This window comes from Dermochelys coriacea, chromosome 3 (assembly GCF_009764565.3).
Source record: "Dermochelys coriacea isolate rDerCor1 chromosome 3, rDerCor1.pri.v4, whole genome shotgun sequence".
Taxonomy (NCBI): domain Eukaryota; kingdom Metazoa; phylum Chordata; order Testudines; family Dermochelyidae; genus Dermochelys; species Dermochelys coriacea.
Window position 1 is genome coordinate 141,616,272 of NC_050070.1, and position 19,201 is coordinate 141,635,472.

The 19,201-nt window shown below is 41.8% G+C and overlaps 2 protein-coding genes across 30 annotated transcripts in view; one reads left to right on the forward strand and one right to left on the reverse strand.

Annotated features, from left to right (window-relative positions):
- CEP170 (centrosomal protein 170) overlaps positions 1-13,688 on the reverse strand; it is a 180,453-nt gene extending 166,765 nt beyond the window's left edge. For 12 of the 13 annotated variants that reach the window (XM_043511456.1, XM_043511455.1, XM_043511454.1 and 9 more), the window contains exon 1: positions 13,390-13,688. The gene's annotated coding sequence lies outside the window, so the exon portion shown is untranslated. The remainder of the gene's footprint in view (positions 1-13,389) is intronic. The other variant, XM_038396364.2, reaches the window with a different exon arrangement.
- A 30-nt stretch (positions 13,689-13,718) lies between these two features.
- Positions 13,719-19,201, forward strand: part of SDCCAG8 (SHH signaling and ciliogenesis regulator SDCCAG8) — a 161,320-nt gene continuing 155,837 nt past the window's right edge. For 7 of the 17 annotated variants that reach the window (XM_038396385.2, XM_038396378.2, XM_038396383.2 and 4 more), the window contains exon 1: positions 14,249-14,497. In XM_038396385.2, the coding sequence (XP_038252313.1) occupies positions 14,443-14,497 (55 nt within the window). In that variant the 5' untranslated portion in view covers positions 14,249-14,442. Of the gene's footprint in view, positions 14,184-14,247; positions 14,498-19,201 lie in introns of those variants that run through there. The other 10 variants (XM_038396382.2, XM_043511462.1, XM_038396374.2 and 7 more) reach the window with 9 other exon arrangements.

Consider the following 19,201-nt stretch of genomic DNA (forward strand, 5'->3'; position numbering starts at 1 on the left):
AGAGCTTTGTTGGAAATATTTCTTGAGTCCGAGACTCAAGAAATAGGAATAGAAAATAGGATTCTAGGTCACCACAGAACTGTATCACGTTCGTGGCGGTGGAGGGGCAGAAGAAGAGGCCCCGAGATACGACAGATTCTTCTGCTGGGCTAAGAGTATAGTTGGATAGATTAACAATATTGCTGGGTGGGTTAAGGGAACCACTGTTGTGGCCCCTTGTGGCATTTAATAGTTTAGTGTCCTTTTTCTTTTGTAGAGAAGCAAAGTGTGTGTTGTAAATGGCTTGTCTAGTTTTTGTAAAGTCCAGCCATGAGGAAGCTTGTGTGGAAGGTTGGTCTTTTATTAGAGTATCCAGTTTTGAGAGCTCATCCTTAATCTTTCCCTGTTTGCTGTAGAGGATGTTGATCAAGTGGTTCTGCAGTTTCTTTGAGAGTATGTGGCACAAGCTGTAAACATAGTCTGTGTGGTATGTAGATTGTAATGGATTTTTTTTACTTTCAGTCCTTTTGGTATGATGTCCATCTGTTTGCATTTGGAAAGGAAGATGATGTCTGTCTGTATCTGTATGAGTTTAATCTTCTCTTATTTCAACTACCACTCTAGCTCTGTGGTTCCCCAAAAGTTTTGGCTGATTCTGCCCCGTGCTTGCCGGACCACCACTATGGCCCCCACTTATTTCAAGCTATGATACGCATTAGCTGCATCTCACGTGTCTTCTGGACACTCTGTATATCTGCTGTCTTTTTTCCTTCTCTTATTTCTTATACATGCAGTTTCTTTTTGCTGGTCTACCTTTCTATTTTTTATTCTTACTTTGGATACCACATTACCTTGATTTTCTCCCAAGCCTCAGTTCTTTCCCAGTTGTGTTCTCGCCCTCCCGACACCAATATTGTGCCCCACTGCTCCCTGCAGCTTGCCTGGTATAATGAAGATCAAAGGGAACAGAGTTGTGTAACTCCACCTAAAGAAACAGAGAAGTGCACGCCCCAGAGCAACCATGCTACAGAACAGACCAAAGACAGGCACCTTTCTTTAGCTGGCACCCCTCAAAGTTAGGAACCCTAGCCTTAGACAGCTAAATGCTAGAAGATATGCTATTTTATATTATTATTTTATATTTATAATTTATTTATATTATTTTAAACAGCCGTGTCTGTCGTGCTTCTCCCATCTTCATTTTAAGACTTGAAGCATTTCTATCTTAGTTTGAAATATCACATAGCGCCTATATCTAGTATCCAAACTTGGCATGCAACCTCATTTCTCAAAGTAGGATTCAACAGGAAACACTATGTATAGAATTTCTTGTAGAATGTTTGAATTGAAAAATTTAAAATAGATTGCAAGTTGAATTAAGAAGTTGGTTGGTTAGTACTTACTACAGAAACTGCAATGCCATACATAATAAAAACTTTAGTCTTAATATTTTAAATTAAATCCTATATACACAGTGTGACTAACTGCAGCCTTATGTTCATCACTTTTACAAGACTATGATAAATTCTATACAAAAGTATGCCTTGTGAGGTATCATTTGAAAGCTCAGTCTACCGAACGTTATTGCCCTGGTAAACTGTGTGTAGCAACATTGTATGTAAACTTATAAGATTCTACTGTAAAACACTGCTGTTTAGAAAAGCAGCCCCAACAAGTTCCTCAGAGACAAAAGGTTAGCCAGCACCTCAGCCAAGCGTCAACATAATCAAGTGGACTATTACAGGGTTAAGTGGCCATTCTTTGGCAGGAAGAAGGGTACGAGCAAAAAATTTACATCTTGGCAGACTGACTTGCTGTCACCTGAACCCCAGCTGAAGATGATTCTCAGAGAGGAGGGAAGGATATTAAAATGAGGAACAGAGGACACAAATGAAGTCTCTCTCCTCATCTCTACTCACGGCATCAACAACGTTTGGAAAGACAAAAGAAGCATCATTGAACTGGGCGAGTAGTTCTGGGTGACAGATCCAGCCAGCTGTGAGCATGTGGTGAGAATTTTTTTTTTAAGTTCACTTATTTGTTAAGTTAGGCACTAGTTTTTGTTTTGCTCTTTATTTCTTTGTAACCAATTCTAACTTTTATGCCCCAATACTTGTAATCACTTAAAATCTATCTTTCTGTACTTAATAAACTTGTTTTATTATTTTATCTGGACCAGTGTGTGTTTGGATTGCAGAGTTTGGGAAACTCCATTCGAGATAACAGGCTTTGTTCTTATTGTTTTCTGTTAACGAAATGGACTTTCTTTGAGCTTGTACTGCACAGCAGAAAAGAGCTGGGTAGTACAAGATGCACATTTCTGGGGACAAGTCTGGGTCTGGGAATTTGCTGGTGTCACTCTGCAATAGAATTCAGGAGTGGCTGGCTAGAAGTACTCATATAATTCAGCTGGTAGCAATTTTGCATGCTAGAGACTATGTCTAAACAGACAAGGAGTCAGTCTCACTGCAAAGAAGTGTATAAAGCACCCCAATTAGAGAGTTGAGGGGACACAGCCATCCAGTAGTCCAGACTGTAACCTGGAGAATGTCACACACAGGTTTTAATGCTCCAGGACAAATTTTGATTGACTTACAGCCAATAATTTCAGTGAGGTTGAAACAGGTGCAACTCAATGCAAAATGTAGCCATAATAAATTAATTACCTAATTATCTGCAGTATGGTCTAGCAAAATAATTACAATGCGATATTTTAAAGGTTATTTTATTACAGATAAAAAGTACTGACTATGAAAATATTCAAATGAACAACTGAAACATAAGAACATAAGACCTGCCATACTGGGTCAGACCAAAGGTTCACCAAGCCCAGTATCCTGTCCTCTGACAGTGGTCCATGGCAGGTGCCCCAAAGGCAATGAACTGACAGGTTATCATCAAGTGATCCATGCCCTGTCACCCAATCCCAGCTTCTGGCTAACAGAGGCTAGGGATACCATTCCTGCCTAATGGCCACTGACGGACCTATCTTCCATGAATCTATCTAATTTCCTTTTGAACCCTGTTATAGTATTGGCCTTCACAACACCCTCTGGCAAGGAGCTCCAGAGGATGACAGTGCGTTGCGTGAAAAAATACTTTCTTGTGTTTGTTTTAAACCTGCTACCTATTAATTTCATTTGGTGGCCCCTTGTTCTTGTATTTTGAAAAGGAGTAAATAACACTTCCTTATTTACTTTCTAAGTACCACTCATGATTTTATAGACCTCTATCATATCCCCCCTTTGTCGTCTCTTTTCCAAGCTGAAAAGTCCCAGTCTTATTAATCTTTCCTCACGCAGTATTCAAGGTGCGTGTGTACCATGGATTTATATAGAGGCAATATGATATTTTCTGTCTTATTATCTATCCCTTTCTGGATGATTCCCAACCTTCTGTTCGCTTTTTTGACTGCCGTTGCACATTGAGTGGATGATTTCAGAGAACTATCCACAATGACTCCAAGATCTCTTTCTTGAGTGGTAACAGCTAATTTAGACCCCATCATTATACATGTATAGTTAGGATTATGTTTTCCAATGTGCATTACTTTGCATTTATCAACATTAAATTTCATCTACCATTTTGTTGCCCAGTCACTCAGTTTTGTGAGATCCTTTTGTAGCTCTTTGCAGTCTGCGTGGGACTTAACTATCTTGAGTAGTTTTGTATCATCTGCAAATTTTGCCACCTCACTGTTTACCTCTTTTTCCAGATTGTTTATGAATATGTTAAACAGGACTGGGCCCAGTGTAGATCCCTGGGGGACACCACTATTTACTTCTCTCCATTCTGAAAACTGACCATTTATTCCTACCCTTTGTTTCCTATCTTTTAACCGGTTACCAATCCGTGAGAGAACCTTCCCTCTTATCCCAGGACTGCTTATTTTGCTTAAGAGCCTTTGGCAAGGGACCCTGTCAAAGGCTTTCTGAAAATCTAAACACACTATATCCACTGGATCTCCTTTGTCCGCATGCTTGTTGACCCCCTCAAAGAATTCTAGTAGATTGGTGAGGCATGATTTCCCTTTACAAAAATCATGTTGACTATTTCCCAACAAATTATGTAACAACATTTCACTTTTTTATGTCTATCATTGACAGCTGCAACATTTAGACAAACCGAAGTTAAAACTGAACACAAAAGAGAATGCCTTCTCATTAAAGTCCTGCCTCATTAATTATGATTCTGGCTTATACATCATCCCAAAATAATAATTCTAAAGACCAAATTCTACCCTCATTTATACCTGATCATCATTGGAAACTATGGAATTTTACAAGCGTAACTGAAGGAGAGTTTGGATTTGCAGTTAGAATATCATGAAGATTATGAGCAGGAATATAATCCAGCTCTCCCTCAGTTACACTTGTATAGTGCTTCAGTGCTAACAGGAATAAAAAAGTAGTGGAATATTATTTTAGTCACAAAAATCACAAAAATTTTAGTCACAAAAATGACCAGATAGATCTTTGAATATACATGGGAGCAGAGATTTGTATTGTAAAAAGAGGCCATTTTTTACAGAGGCACTTTTCAGAGCATCCACAGTGAAGTACTGATAAGGTGAGAGTAATAACCTTTCAACTACACTAGGGAGCTCTGAATATATTTGACAACACAATAGATACTATGTTTGCAGAATAACAGCTAGATATTAAACACAGCTTCTTTAGTAACATAGTATTCTTGTTTCTTCATCAGACATGGAAGTTACTGAAAAAAGCTTAAAATGACCAACGCAAAAAAAAAAAATTATCCACTTATGTACTTCCCCCTTAGTAAACTGAGGTACTACACAACTGCAACGATGCACATTCTTCAGCGACACAAACCCATACAACCCTTCAGCTCTATTTGTCAGAATAATCATCCAGGTCATCCAAAGGTGATCGTGGATTTAAAAGAACCTCAGGGAAAACAAACAGTGTAGGAAACCTTAATGTCCTTCTGCAACCTGCAGGACTTTCCTCCTGAACATGAAAGATACTCAACAATAAAAATTTTAGACCATAAAAACCAAATAGCCAGAACCAAAGAGAGCTTTTGTTTAGAAACATACAAAACTATTTATATACTTTTATGGCTGACTCTCTCTATTTGTGGTCTCAGCTGGCAAGTCGGCTAAGAAATTATTGTGTCATTTTAATTAGATTTTCTTAATTCAAAAGTACATTAGAATTAATACATTAGTATTTAGGAGTCTTGATGGATGACCAACTAACACCAAGTGTGAGGCAATGGCTAAGAAGGCTAATGCAATACTTGGATGTAGAAACAGGGAAATATTAAGGAGCAGTAAGAAAGTGGCATCACTGAACATGGCACTGATAAAGATCATTATTGAACTACAGTATCTAGTTCTGGAGTCCACTTTTCAAAAGAAGGAAACTGAAAAATTATAAAGAGCTCAGATGAGTTACAAAAACAATTTGAGGTCTGGAAAACCTACCTTTCAATGAGATTTATGAAGCTCAATCTATTTATCTTGTCTAAGAGAAGGTTAAGAGATGGCTTGATCATGGTCTACGAGTACCTATATGATTCTGTTAAAAGACAGCTCTTTAATCTAGCAGGAAAAGGTATAACAAGATCTAATTATTGGAAGCTGAAGCTATACAAATTCAGATTGGAAATAAGGTACATGTTTTTAAAAGTGAAAGTTATTAATCTTTGGAACCACTTATGAAAGAGAAGGATTCCTCTATCACTTAGAAACTTTAAAATCAAGACTAGGCGTCTTTCTAAAATTTATGCTCTCACTCAGCACAAAGTTATGCAATTGATGGAGAAATTCCCGTGTGAAATTCTATGTCCTATGTTATTTGGGAGGTCAGATTAGATGATATAAGGGACCCTTCTGGTTTCAAACTCCATGAATATATATGCTAAGAAAGAAAACAGTATTTGGCTATTATGACGAAAGGCAATATTTTTCTGCAACTCACATAAAACCCTAAATACCCAAGTATAAGAGATTTAATGAACTTTTACAAATAAGTATTTACATTTATGGTTTCATTAACCCTGATTGCATATTTATGATAACTTTCTGTGATTCTTACACAGTGATTTTCATCTTTCCAATGTTTTATAAATGTTAGCTACATTAGTGTATTAAAAAAAAACAATAAAAACAAAAAACCCCAAACAAAAAAACATTGCAAAGCTGATACAAACAGTCAATCAATCTGATTAGCCTGCAGGTCTTTAACCATATGAGAATTTGGCAAGTGGCAAAAAAATTACAGTCACAAGAGCAAGTGTCTAATTTAGATTTTAATCTTAAATCCAACAGTTTCCCCCCGTTCCTCTCCTGCTATTACGGTGTTATGTTTATTTCTATTTTCCTATGCCCATAATATACTTATGTATATTTATTACAGTGATAGGTGAGTGAGAAATGTTTTCATGTTAACTGGAAGCTTTTTATGTATGTAAGAGCTTTCCTAAAGCTCTGTACAATAAGAATGCACTGAAATTACTTTGGCACAATCTAAACAGAGTAACTGGTGACAAGGGAGGACTTTCCCCAATGGAACATACACGGAACAGATCTTTTAAAACAAAAACCAACTTATTTTGCCACTATTTTTCTCTATTTCCCCTACTATTATTGAAGATACGTATACTACACAACTCATTTTTTACTGCTTGACCATGGGCACAAGTAATAATCCTGTGTATATAACAAATGCCTGTTAAAGAAGAAGTGATTGAAGAAGTGACTACAAATTTCATCTTGTGACCTCTGTACAGCAACAGAAAATGAGATGTTAAGGAGAAAGACTACTTAAACACCACCAGTATTTTTAAGCATTCCCAAAAGAAGAAAGGTAGACAAGTAGAAGGTAAATAGACTTGTTTTTTGAGCATGATGTACTTGAATACAGGTCTAGAAGCAGGAATTGCTAGATGAAATGTTATGGCCCGTGTCATGCAAGTAGTCAGACTCAATGATAACAATGGTCCCTCTTTTGGCTTTAAAAATCTATGAATTTTTAGCCCAGTGTTAAAGTCACTCTTTAAAACATGATTGATATCCATCAATCAGAATAATGATTCACTGACAAAACAGTAGAAGCATTTCTGATGAAGGTATTCACTTAATATTTTTTCCAATATCCAAAATAACCAAACCTGACTAAAGGGCAAAACTGGTTCAATCACAGGCTCTGTCAACATTTGGTAATTGATATCTCCAACATAAAGTATATTGTTTCAGACAAAAAAATTTACTTATTGATAAGTATTTTCAGTGTACAAGAACACTGTAATACTTAAACAATAGTTTTTGACTTGTGTTTCTAAAGGTAATAGACATTAGAAATATGAAAAGTCACAGTTAAGGAAACCAAATAACATTAATTGTGCCCCAGAGCAACACCCCCTCCCACCTTTCATTCTTTGTTCTTTTAATACCTATTTTATAAAGATACATTTGATTTTGGATCAAGGACTTATTCTAAGGACTTTAGAGGTCCACACCCTAGATCACACACATCTCACATGTGGAGAAAATACTGTAGCTGGACTGCTTTGCAGGCCACATTCACTCTGATATCAAGTGTTACTTTCCACTGGGGACCGAATGTGCAGACACTAAGAAATTCCAGGCTTTCTTTGTGCTGTTCTATTGCTATTGCTCCCAGCAGTGGCTCAGCTTTATGAAGATGTACATTCAGCTGTATGTACATGCTCACCAGCATGAAACCATGTACATAACAACAGGTACCATAAGACTGAGTAATCTGGTTGGACAGAACTGGCAGTCAGACATCACCCCTCTGAACATTAGTGACAAGGTGACAAGTGACCTCGCAGAATTTGTTCCTTAAGGTGAAAGACATGACACATGTACCCTGTTTAAAAATGAGTTTCAGCTGAGCCATTATCTTAGCTCAAGACACCCCATTTGGACAATTTCCCTAAGGAATCTGACATCACTGCCTTTGGCAAGAACCAGTTTCAAACAAAGCCAATGCCTATCATGACAGATCCAACAGTGCAGACCCCTAGTTTTGATATCAGATGCCATCTTTGGGTAAAGCTCAATAGCTTCAGGTGTGGAATGATCAGATGTATTACAAATGATAATAAGTGAAGCTTATGTGACTCCTCCCTTTGTAACTATGGCCAGTTAGAAGATATAGCCCAAAATGCTTGTTCAATGCTCCTTCTTCAGCTAGCCAATGGTTAAGACACTTAGACTAACACACTTAATTTTAGTATGTAGATAGTACACATATTGCAATTGCAACTTACTTAGTCATATGACATCCTCTTAAAAGGAGGTCTAAGCCTGACAGGATACTTTGACTTTTCTAATACGGTAGTGAATCTTGCCAAAGATGCCTTTCCCAATCTCAGAACTAATCCAGTTTGCAAGCCATTGCAGTGTGTTGAGATTAAACTTTATTAACTTTTTAGGACAAGTTGCTTTTGACACAAGACATGACAAAAAAAGAATTACATGAATTAAAAAAACAAAAACATGATTAAAAACAGGGTTTTCCTAAATTTCATCTGCCAAAAACAATATGTCCAAATCATCTTTAATATGCATTAAAAAAAAGTATTGTCTAGCCACAGGCCATAGACGCAGAATTAAAGTGGAAATGGCCTTTTGAGGATTTTTGATGAGTAGGTGGGTGAATTTGAGTTTATAATGGAAAATAAACCTCAACTCTACAAGTCTACTGTATGTTCACAATTACTTACACACACAAACTACAATAAAAGAATATTAAGGATGCAAAATGAAACACTCAAAAGTTACAAAATGTCAGAATTAAGGTTGCCTGAGCAACCTTAATTTGCCTCATTGGGCATGTGAATTCACAGAATCACAGAAATGTAGGAGTGGAAGGGACCCAGATAGGTCATCTAGTCCAATCCATTGCACCAAAGCAGAACTAAGTATTATCTAGACAATTTCTTACAGGTATTCGTCTAACTGGTTTTTAAAAACCTCCAATAACAGAGATTCCTCAATCTCCTTAGGTTATTTGTTTCAGTGCTATCCCTACAGTAAGAACATTTTTCTTAATGTCTAACCTGAATCTTCCTTGCTGCAATTTAAGCCCATTACTTCTTGTCCTGTCCTCAGTGGTTAAGAAGAACAATTTATCACTATCCTCTTTAACAACCATTTATATATCAAAGACTATTATGTCCCCCGTCAGTCTTCTCTTCTAGAGACTAAACCACCCCAATTTTTTTTTCAATCTTTCCCCATAGACCTTTAACCATTCTTCTTACTCTTCTCTGGACTTTCTCCAATCTGTCCACATCTTTCCTGAAAACTGGACACAATTCACCAGCTGAGGCCAGTAGTGTGGAAGAATTACTTTTCATGTCTTGCTTACAACCCTCCTGCTAATACATCTGAGAACGATGTTTGCTTTTTCTTGCAATAATATTACATAATACATTAAAAGTACAACTAAACACCATATTTAGTTTGTAATCCATTATAATCCCCAAATCCTTTTCTGCAGTACTCCTTCATAGGCAGTCATTTCACATTTTATGTGTGTGCAACTGATTATTCCTTCCTAAGCATGGTACTTTGCATTTGTCCTTACTGAATTTCATTCTATTTAATTCAGACCATTTCTCCGGTTTATCAAGACCACTCTGAATTCTAATCCTGTCCTCCAAAGTGCTTGCAATCCGTGACAGCTTGTTATTGTCCACCAACTTTATAAGTATACTCTCTATGTCATTATCTAAATCATTTATGAAGATATTGAATAGAACTGGACTCAGAACAGATCCCTGGACTAGACTAAGGACCCGATATGTCCTTCCACGGTAATTGTAAACCATTGTTAACTACTCTAAGTATGGTTTTCCAGCCAGTTGTGCACTCATCTTATATTCAGTTAATCTAGGCTATATTTCACTCGTTTGCTTATGAGAAGGTCATATCAGACAGTTTCAAAAGCCTTACTAACGTCAAGATAAGATACAGTCTTTAATTACATGATCACATACTATCCCCCCCCCCCCCCCCCCCGTCCCAGACACCTGCTCATTCAGTTCTACTGGTATCACTTTAGCATAGTGAAGGAGGCAACTGTCTATAAGTCTTTGCCTTATTTGTTGTAGAAATGTATTGAAAGAGGCAGAAAAAGAAATGCTGGTCAAAACAGCTACAGGATGAGGGTGAGGTTTAAAAATGTACCAGAAACTTAATAGCCAGAGGCTAGTACAAAAGACGGAAGAAAGCTCTACAAGTAAGATCAACGGACAAAGTTTGGCACTATAAAACCCTTTGCTGCTAGGGAAAAGGAGGATGCTGGAATTCCTAGCAGTTGCTGTACTCAAACATTTCATGGGGGCTTCACCTTTATTATTTCCAGCTTCTGATTAACAAATCAGAAGCCCCAAGAAGAGATGAGGCTCTCTCTCTTCTCCCCATTCCTCAACAGTCTCCTGGTTGCTGAATGTGTGAGGGTTTCCACTGCTCCAGTCAACAGTTTCTGCAAAGGGGGATTCTCTGCTATTCTGTCCTTCTAACAACCCCATGGCTGTTGAGAAATAGCGGTAAGGGATTCTGCAACTTTTCATTCTCCTAATTCATTAACAGCTGCAATGCCTGTCTCTTCTGTTAGCAGATTTCTCAATAGTAACACAGAGAGACAGATATGACTGTGGTCAGTTTTGCGGCTTCTCAGGGAGTTCTGAACTACAGTGAAACTAATCAGATTCACCTCAATTTCATTCTGCTTGCCAAAGCAAACAGGAACAACTGTGCCACTGGAACAATCTGTTTAGAGAATCAGGGATCCACCACAGAATTAGTTAACATTAAATAAGTTATATTTGCATCCATAAGGGCTAGAAACAATATTTTAAATGAAAGATCAAATTCTGCAAATGTTGTTCCAATTACTAAGGGAAGTGTCCTACTTCCCAACTACCAGTGAGCAAGTAGACTTTTCTAGATTCAAGAGAGTGAAGTGGATTATTTTCTGGTTTATATATCATCAGAATTGAAAGCTACATTCTAACTGCAGAAATTACTGGTGAAGAAGCACAAGAAAGAAATCCCATCCTGGCTTTCAGATCCCAGCCTGAGTGTGCAATGCTGGCAGCTTTAAAACAAAACAAATCAACTTGTAAATGCAGCATATTTTATACAAAAATCAGAGCCAAAGATGGAAATCGCAATAAAGTTTTTACAGAGATGATTTACAGTTTAGCTTGCAACACTGTCTGAAAATATTTTACCTACTATCAAGTAACTTCTAGATAAATATATTTTCTCTAATCTTTAAGTTATCTTTTCCAGCTTGATTATTTTGTAGTTTTGACAACATTTTGTGTATATTCAGCATCACATTTTCCCACTTGTTAGTCAGTTTCTCCTGTTTCTGTGAGCCTTTCATCGAGCAACAAAGGAAAAAAACATTTTTAAAAACAGGGAAGTGCAACTGCATAAACATAAATATTGGTAGAAAAGCTCAAGAGCACCTGCTTTTAAACTCATTTTTTAAAAGCAAACAAATTTCACGTTAATACCCTTTTGGATAAGATATGTTCTCCAACACCTAGGCACAATGAATACCTGGAAATTAGTCATGTGAAAACATGAGCAACAAATTGGGTATGGTAGTATCTTTTACTGGACTAATTTGTGAAAGAGATGCGCTTTCAATCTCCACAGAGCTCTTCTTCAATGATGGGAAAATAGGTTTACTTAGTCATGAACTCTTAATTTTGTTTTTGCTCATATTAATGTTACAATTTTTGGCTCTGATTCTGCATACTGTTTTATATGGGCAAATCCTGAGCCAGCGCACAGTCCCATTCATTTCAATGGGACTCCATGGAAGTACCTGATCAGTGTAGTTGAATACTTTATGAATACCTTTAATTTCACTGCAACTGAGAAGAGCCTGGTTAACTCACAAGTTTACCCATCACATCACCTTTTGACAAAAGATCCAAAACAGGCATGTCATATCTTCAATTCATCTAAGCCATAAACACTCTTCAACCTTCTCCTGCACCCCCTTAAATCCCTGCAGAATAGGTGGCCTGTTGTCAACTCATTTAAAAAATATTTAAGACAGTATCCAATAAGCTAACAACTATCTCATGCTCTCAGCTACCTTTCATTGAGAATCAGCTTCCTAATGTCCATATACATACAGTACTACTACATTGAATGGCTGTGGTGTGTGCTTCATGCATTTGGCATTTCCCTGACTGGATTCAGAGACGCAACAGTAGCCCCGCCTGATGCCAATGAATAGACTGGATTTACTGAATACTAAATGTACCAGAAGACAATTTTGAACGGAATCCCTCCTCCTTCCCCCAACCCTCACTGCAGAACCACTAGCATCCGGCTCCAAGCAGTGCATGGATGAGATCACGAAAGAAAGCTCATCCATACATCTGTCATCTGCTTCTCAGTCGAGTCAGCTTCCTCTTCCACAGAATGCTTTATATTTGAAAAGCGCCATCAGCTTTGTGTTATATTAGTAACCCATTCATTTCCCCTACAACATATTCTTTCACAAACAGCAAATTATTTTATCTTTTCCTGATAAACATTTGTAAGAACCCAAGTATATCAAATATTCGGGAAGTGGGGGTTTTGTTAACAATTAGAGAGAAACCTTATCAAAGAGAAAAAGGAAGATGAGAAATAAGAGGGGACATAATGGGTTTTCTCATTTCCCTTTCCACATACATTAAAGGAAGAGTTTCATTCTTCTAATGGGGAGGGGGGGGGGAGAAGAGGGGCTGCTGGTCTCCAACTAGGGGGAGTTCTGAAACGGGGGAAGATTCAAAAATAAAAAGGACTCAATGAAACAACAAAATCCGTCAACGGGGGAGGAGAGATTTAAAAATAAAAAGAACCTGGCTATAAACCATAAGCCCACACTGCAGGAGACTCGCCGTCCCAGGTGAGGGAGGACGGGAAGGGATGCCTGTGTCCGCGGGGGCAGCGGAATAGGGAAGGCTCCCCCTCCCCCCGCGGGGCACATCTGTGTCGGGGAGGGAGAGGAAGAAAGCGATTTAGCGGCTCCATCTGCATCCAGCGTGGGCCGGCGGCTCGGGCTCGCCCGTGGGCAGCGCAAGCTGATGGGCGGGGAGCAGCAGGGAAAGGCGGCGGCGGCCGCCGGGCGGGAACGGTGCAAAGCAGCCAGCAATCCGGGAGGAGTCTCTCGGAACAAGCCCGCCGGCGCGGGCGGACAGCTCGGAGGCTGGGGCTGGGGCAGGGGCAGCCGCAACCCCGCAGCACGGCAAAGGGGGCGGCGGCCATGGAGGCGCACGGGGGAAGTGGGAGCAGCCCCCTCCCCCCGCAGGGACGGACGATGCAAACCCCCGGCGCCCCAGCTCAGACCGGGAAGGGAATGGGGCAGGAGCATCATCACTTACCCCCCCCCCCCCACGAAGGAGACTCGCTGGGCAGGGGTGTCCCTAGTGCCGCTGCTCACTGACCCGCCATCTCCTCGTCGCCAGGGGGCGGGACGCTCCGGGTCCGTCCGTCTCACGTTAGCAACCGCTCTAACGTTATTCCCTGGACATAGCGGCTAACGGCACAGAGCGGGGCGTGGGCACTGCGCAAGCGCCGCCCTAACACGCGCGCGCGCACACATACACACACAATGCGCGGGGGGGGGGAGGGGCGAACGGAGTCCGAGTCCCGACTCCGAGAATTACTACGCAGGCGCCCCGGCGATTGAGGGCGCCCCAGCGAACTCTCAATGCGCTTGCGCCACATCCAGACAATGGATGCGCGAATTCCCCCCCGAGGCGAGCGCACATTCCGCCTACGCCAAGGGACACAACGGGAAGGAGGAAAACATGGACCCCCTCTTGACCGAGATTACTGCGCGTGCGCTTCACCCAGACACTGCGGGGAAAGAAACAGATGTGCTGGAACGGAACAGTTGCGCAGTGCGCAGGTGCGATCTGACCGCATACAAAGGGAGAGAGCCGAATGCAGCCGCTCTCTTCTAGACTCGGGGAGGTTGTAGCACGTAGGGACTATAACCTCTCAGGGTTCGGAGGATGGCGCGTTGCATGCTGGGCGATGTAGTCTTTGGGATGACGCAACATGAGTACGTGTCGCGTTACTGGGCGGAGCTCTGAAGGTGACTCGCTCAGCTAGGGGCCTAGAAGACCGTTTCCTAGTTGGTTAGCAACAGGTTCCCAAACTGCTTGAGGTCAGGAAGGTAGGATAGTGCCGCATAGCCCTGTGGGAACTGTAGTTTCCCTAAGATCCTCTGGCCGTTGGGTGGGACGGGACAGTGAACGACACGGAACTACGGCTCCCGAGTGCTGTTGGGGGAGGACAGGAGGGTTCGGGAGCGGGAGGCTCGGGACGTCTCCTAACTCTCACACTTCTCCGGGCTGCAGAGAAGGGGAGCAACGGCTAGAGCCCAGGACCTGAGCGGGCGTCGCCTTACGGCGTGAGACGCGGACCCTGCCCCTATGCGGGAGGCCCGGGAGGAGTCCGACCTGGAACGGTATCAGAGAAGCCTTCGAGGTGAGTAGGGTCCCCGCGCCCGAGACGGCCACCGCCTCGCTGCCCCAGTCCCGCCCGCGCCGACCCCGTCTTCGGGCCGCTCTCTGGGCTGTCGCTTGTCCCGCTGTGTGCAGCACTGAGCCTGCGGGGACCCTTTTCCTGGCAGTGTCCACTCCCCCGCCAGCTCAATCAGTGCCTGACGAGGCCCACTGCCTCTCAGTGCTGCCTTCCCCCCACCACCTACCTCTGGCTGCTGGCAACATGGGCCGCTCCAGTGCGTGCTAGCTCTTTTCCTGCCATTGCCCCGCCACAGTGTGCTACGTGCCTTCTTTGCCTGGGGCTGCACCACCTTCTCCACCTCTCTGCTCACCGTGTCTTCTAAACTTTGAACTACAGTAGGGTAGAATTACTGGAGCGGATACCCCTTACACTGTCTTAACGATCCCAGCCAGCTGAATCAAGTGAAGCAGACTAAGATTTCCACTGTCCCTGGGCCCACTGCTTTGAGATCATTCTACGGACTCCCCACCACTATAGGGCTGAGTCAGTGCCAGACTTCCACCACATCCTCCTACTCTCTAACTCACTGGGGATGAGGAGAGAGGGCTCCGAATCAGCTGTTTTGCATCCTCCCCTCCCCCTTTCTTTAACACTCTGGAAGCTCCAATAGCACCAACCCTCGGATCAAAACCACAGTTTACTGTAGATTCAGCTGTGCATTCTAACTCGCTAAGGGGTTGGACAACCAGAATATCTGTACTGTAGAGGAGTAGAGTTTTTGAGCAGTCCAATCTACAATAGAATTAGGGTTGGTTTTGGGCGGGCGGGAGTGAAGGTTTCAATTTTTTTCCTCCTAAAATGGGAAGTTTTGAAATTTTGAAAAATTTTAATCCGCTCTAAATGTAGTACATGCCACTGAAATGAAACACTTAATGATGTATCAGTTGCAGCGTGAGGCCTTACTGTATACAGACACAGGTTTTACCACTTTAAGTAATTAAAGTGATGCAACTCCTCTAGTGCAGACACAGTGATGGCATAAAAGCACTAGCAGCCACAAATAGCCTATGTAGGTGCACAGAGGCCCATGCAACTGAGAGGGCAGGGGTATGGTGCTGCTGGAGTGGTGGTGAGGGAGTGTGTGTGTGTTCCAGCACCTGAAATCCAGCCTGGAGTGGCACCCTCCAGCACTTAGTGCACAGAGTCACAATGCCACTGAAATATGGCCCAGCTGCCCTTCTGTATAGATGGAGGGGCAGCTGGGCCAAATATCAGGGGTGTTGTGACCCTATATGCCAGGTCACAATGCCAGTCCAATTTGGCCTGCATGCCAACATTCCCTGGCCATACAGCAGTGACTACCTTACACAGCTGGGATGTAAGCTAGCACCTGGGTCCTGCTCCACCTGTCAAGTCCTCCTGCAGGATTTCATCAGCTCCTCTCTGGGCCCTAGAAAGATCTGAGCCAAGGAACAAGGCATGGCGTTGAGGGAGGCAGGGGGTCCTGTATGGAGGGAGTGTGGTTGGGTCCCACTCTGCTTGCTATGCCTTCCTGCTGGAAACCACATCAGCTCCTCTTGGTATGGGGGATAGACAGACAGCCTCAAATTGGCGGGGAGGAATAAGGAGAGAGTGTGGAAGCTGTGGTCCCACCTGTAGGTGCATAGAGCTGGCTGCGGAGACGCTGACCCCTGCCCCTAGCAGCGGCAGCGTCTGGGGGTGCTGAAATGAATCCCCAGCAGCCTGGACAGCAGAGAGCTGTGGCACAATGTGGAGAGGGAAAGCCTCTGCTGTTGCTGGGTCGGGTTGCTTGGTCCATGCATGCCAGGCTGCAATGGCAACTTCCTCTCTGGGTGCAGGGCTAGATGTGGGAGACACGGTAGGGTTGGATGTAGAAGACAGAAGGGGGTTGAATTTGGAGACTCTCTTGTGCATGACTGAACGGTTGAATTGGTATATTTGATGTGCATACAGACTTAAAATGCGTGTAAGGGAGCCCAAAATAACCTTTCAATACAAATTAAGCACTGGGGTGAGGCAGCAAGGCCTGGAGATACTGGGGGTGAGGGGAAAAGCTGGGGGGGGGCATGTGGGGCCAGAAGTGATTTGGATGTGTGTGCCAAAATACAAGTTTGCCCAGGGCACCATTTTCCTTAAGGCCGGCCTTGCACACTGCCTTGATGTTTATAAACTTGCCAAAGTGGACAATCAGGCCTTTGAGCACTACGGAGAAATACTCCTTTCTGTTTTATGAATTCTGAACCCTGTGAGCCTGTGACAAATAATAGACACATGACTCCCATCAGTTGCCCTAGTGCAGTTTCGTAATCCCACGTGTCAAATGCTATCAATAATCTCCTGAGCATTACCAAGATTTATAAAATGGTGCAATGGTACCTTTCCCATGGCATTGCCCTGTAATGTTTTGCAGGGATACGCATGGTTGTAAGGCACTTCACCACCTCTTGCCTTTAGTGTGAGGAAAGTCTTGTCTGAGCAAACTTATTTTAGCTCAATGAAACCACCAGCCTCTGGCAACACAAGCACTACTTTCCAGGCTTCCATAGACTTTGCTGTCTCTGTGCGGGTTAGTGATAGAGTATTAAGGATTCGAGGGTTGGTGTGTACCTATGTAGCGTCCAGCCCCTTATCCACTGAACGCTTACAGACAGGCCTACTTTTTCTAAAGGAACAGTACGCTGCAGCTTACTAATTATATTTTGGAACACCGCTCCTTTGAACACACAAACTTAGATAAACTTGTTTTCATAATAAATCTATTATCCAGAAACAAAGATTCCAGTGATAATGAGTAAGAATATTGGAAACATAGTTACATATAAAACAATCATAAGTTTCTAGAGACTTAATTTAACTAACAATTTATCCTACAGTGTAAAGAAGTTTACCTCCCCCAAAGTTTTTTCCAGCATGTTCAACCAAGCCTGGTTGAGATCCCCCTTCTATGAAACAAACTCACTGTCCATTTACTTCCAAGGGGACAGGATGCCAGCCTGTCCTCTTCCCTCTCCTCCCCAAACAAACCTTTAATGGACACCCCAAGATAGGGTGGCCCTCTTCCTGTTAGTTTCCTTCTGAAGTCCCCGCCAGCTCTTCATTAGCATTTGATTTAGAATGCTAATGGTTGCCCATTGTGAACCAGAGAATATTCAATTTGTATATAAACAGATAAATGTTGCTTGTCTGAAAGAAAATCTGCTTTTCACCTTTGCTTGTGACCTGTCCCTAGGCATAGACCTCAAGAACATAATTTTCAGTGTGTATATATAAACTTCTTACATATCATCTGTGCATGCATTTCACAGTGATACTGATCACTAGTGTGACATAAGCTTTTATTAGAGATCTCCCATGACACCCTTTGGTGAACTAGAATATAAATACAAGACCCAGACGGTTCCTGTAATCCTTATACTCTCTGCAAGTTGGCATCGAGAAAGCTACGCACCAAGCCACTGCCATGTGTACAAAATGATTCAAATTGAAAGAGGCACACCTGTCCTATACGCATGCTATTAGTCTGGTTTATGTACTGTGAGTTAAATAAACTGGATTGACTTGCTGTACTACACTTCTTCACCCTCTGCCCTGTGTAGACAAGCCCTAAGAGTGCCTTTGGGCTAAGCTAAACAGCACAAAGGCACTCTTAGTGAGGAATAAGTTTGTCCACACTGGGAGTTAGTGCTGCATAGCTGTTGTGCTTTATATTTATACTCTAGTTTATTGTGCACTAACTTCCTTGTGTAGACGAGCCCTTAGAACTAGGAATGCCTTGTCACAAAAACCCATTTTTAAGAGGAAGCATGTCATTTCCAAACCCTCCAGTTGACATTTGTGAAACATGTGACCTGTCCCTCCCCTCCCCTCCTCATTAGCCTTGTCTTGCTTTTATTAAGTCCTTATGCTGCTCACTGGTTTACCCTTGGCCATTATGCCTGCTGCACCTTTGACAAGGTTTTCAAAGTTTGGATGTGCCTCGCTTTGTTTACATGGATTGCTTTCGCTAGCTTGCGTAAAAACATTACTGAAATCAACCATTTTGGAAGCAGTTGAAGCATGTTATACATGTTCTTATTCAGTGGCTCAGAAGATTAGTCCATTATATCATATATTTTTCATTCTATTAAGTGTTTTTATTCTGTTTTCTTTTTCAATAATTAAACTTTTACTTTTTTCACTCTTTTGATCTGGTATTAAATAGTTTCACGTAAAACTCACCCATCAGATATGGCAATTCAAACAATATGATAGTGAATTCGAACAATTTGGTTATCAGAAGTTAAGAGCATGAGCTCAGTTAACTTCAGCTGAACAATTAAGCAGTCTGTTTTCTGTTTTTTATGGTCTGAGAAGTAATAAAGGTTATTTAGGAAACCTAAAAGTCCTTTCCAAGGTGCTGCTCAAGAAAATAATTACAAAAAGAAGTGGTTTATCTCTTCCCCCCCACCCCCCCAGGTTACGCAATAAAATAATAGTTAACTTTTTAAAATAAATGTCTGAAGTTATCTTTTAATACAGACAAGATGTAGTTAATCATTATTCTTATGAAGCTGCATATCTCACATTTCCAAAGATAAACAGGCAATCAGACAGTACAAGTCCTAACTCAATTGAATGGGTATTTTTGGTCTTACTTTTTTACTTTTCTAATGGGTTTAGGAGTATCATTTGTTTGGCTGAAACAGTATTCCAGAAGTACATTAT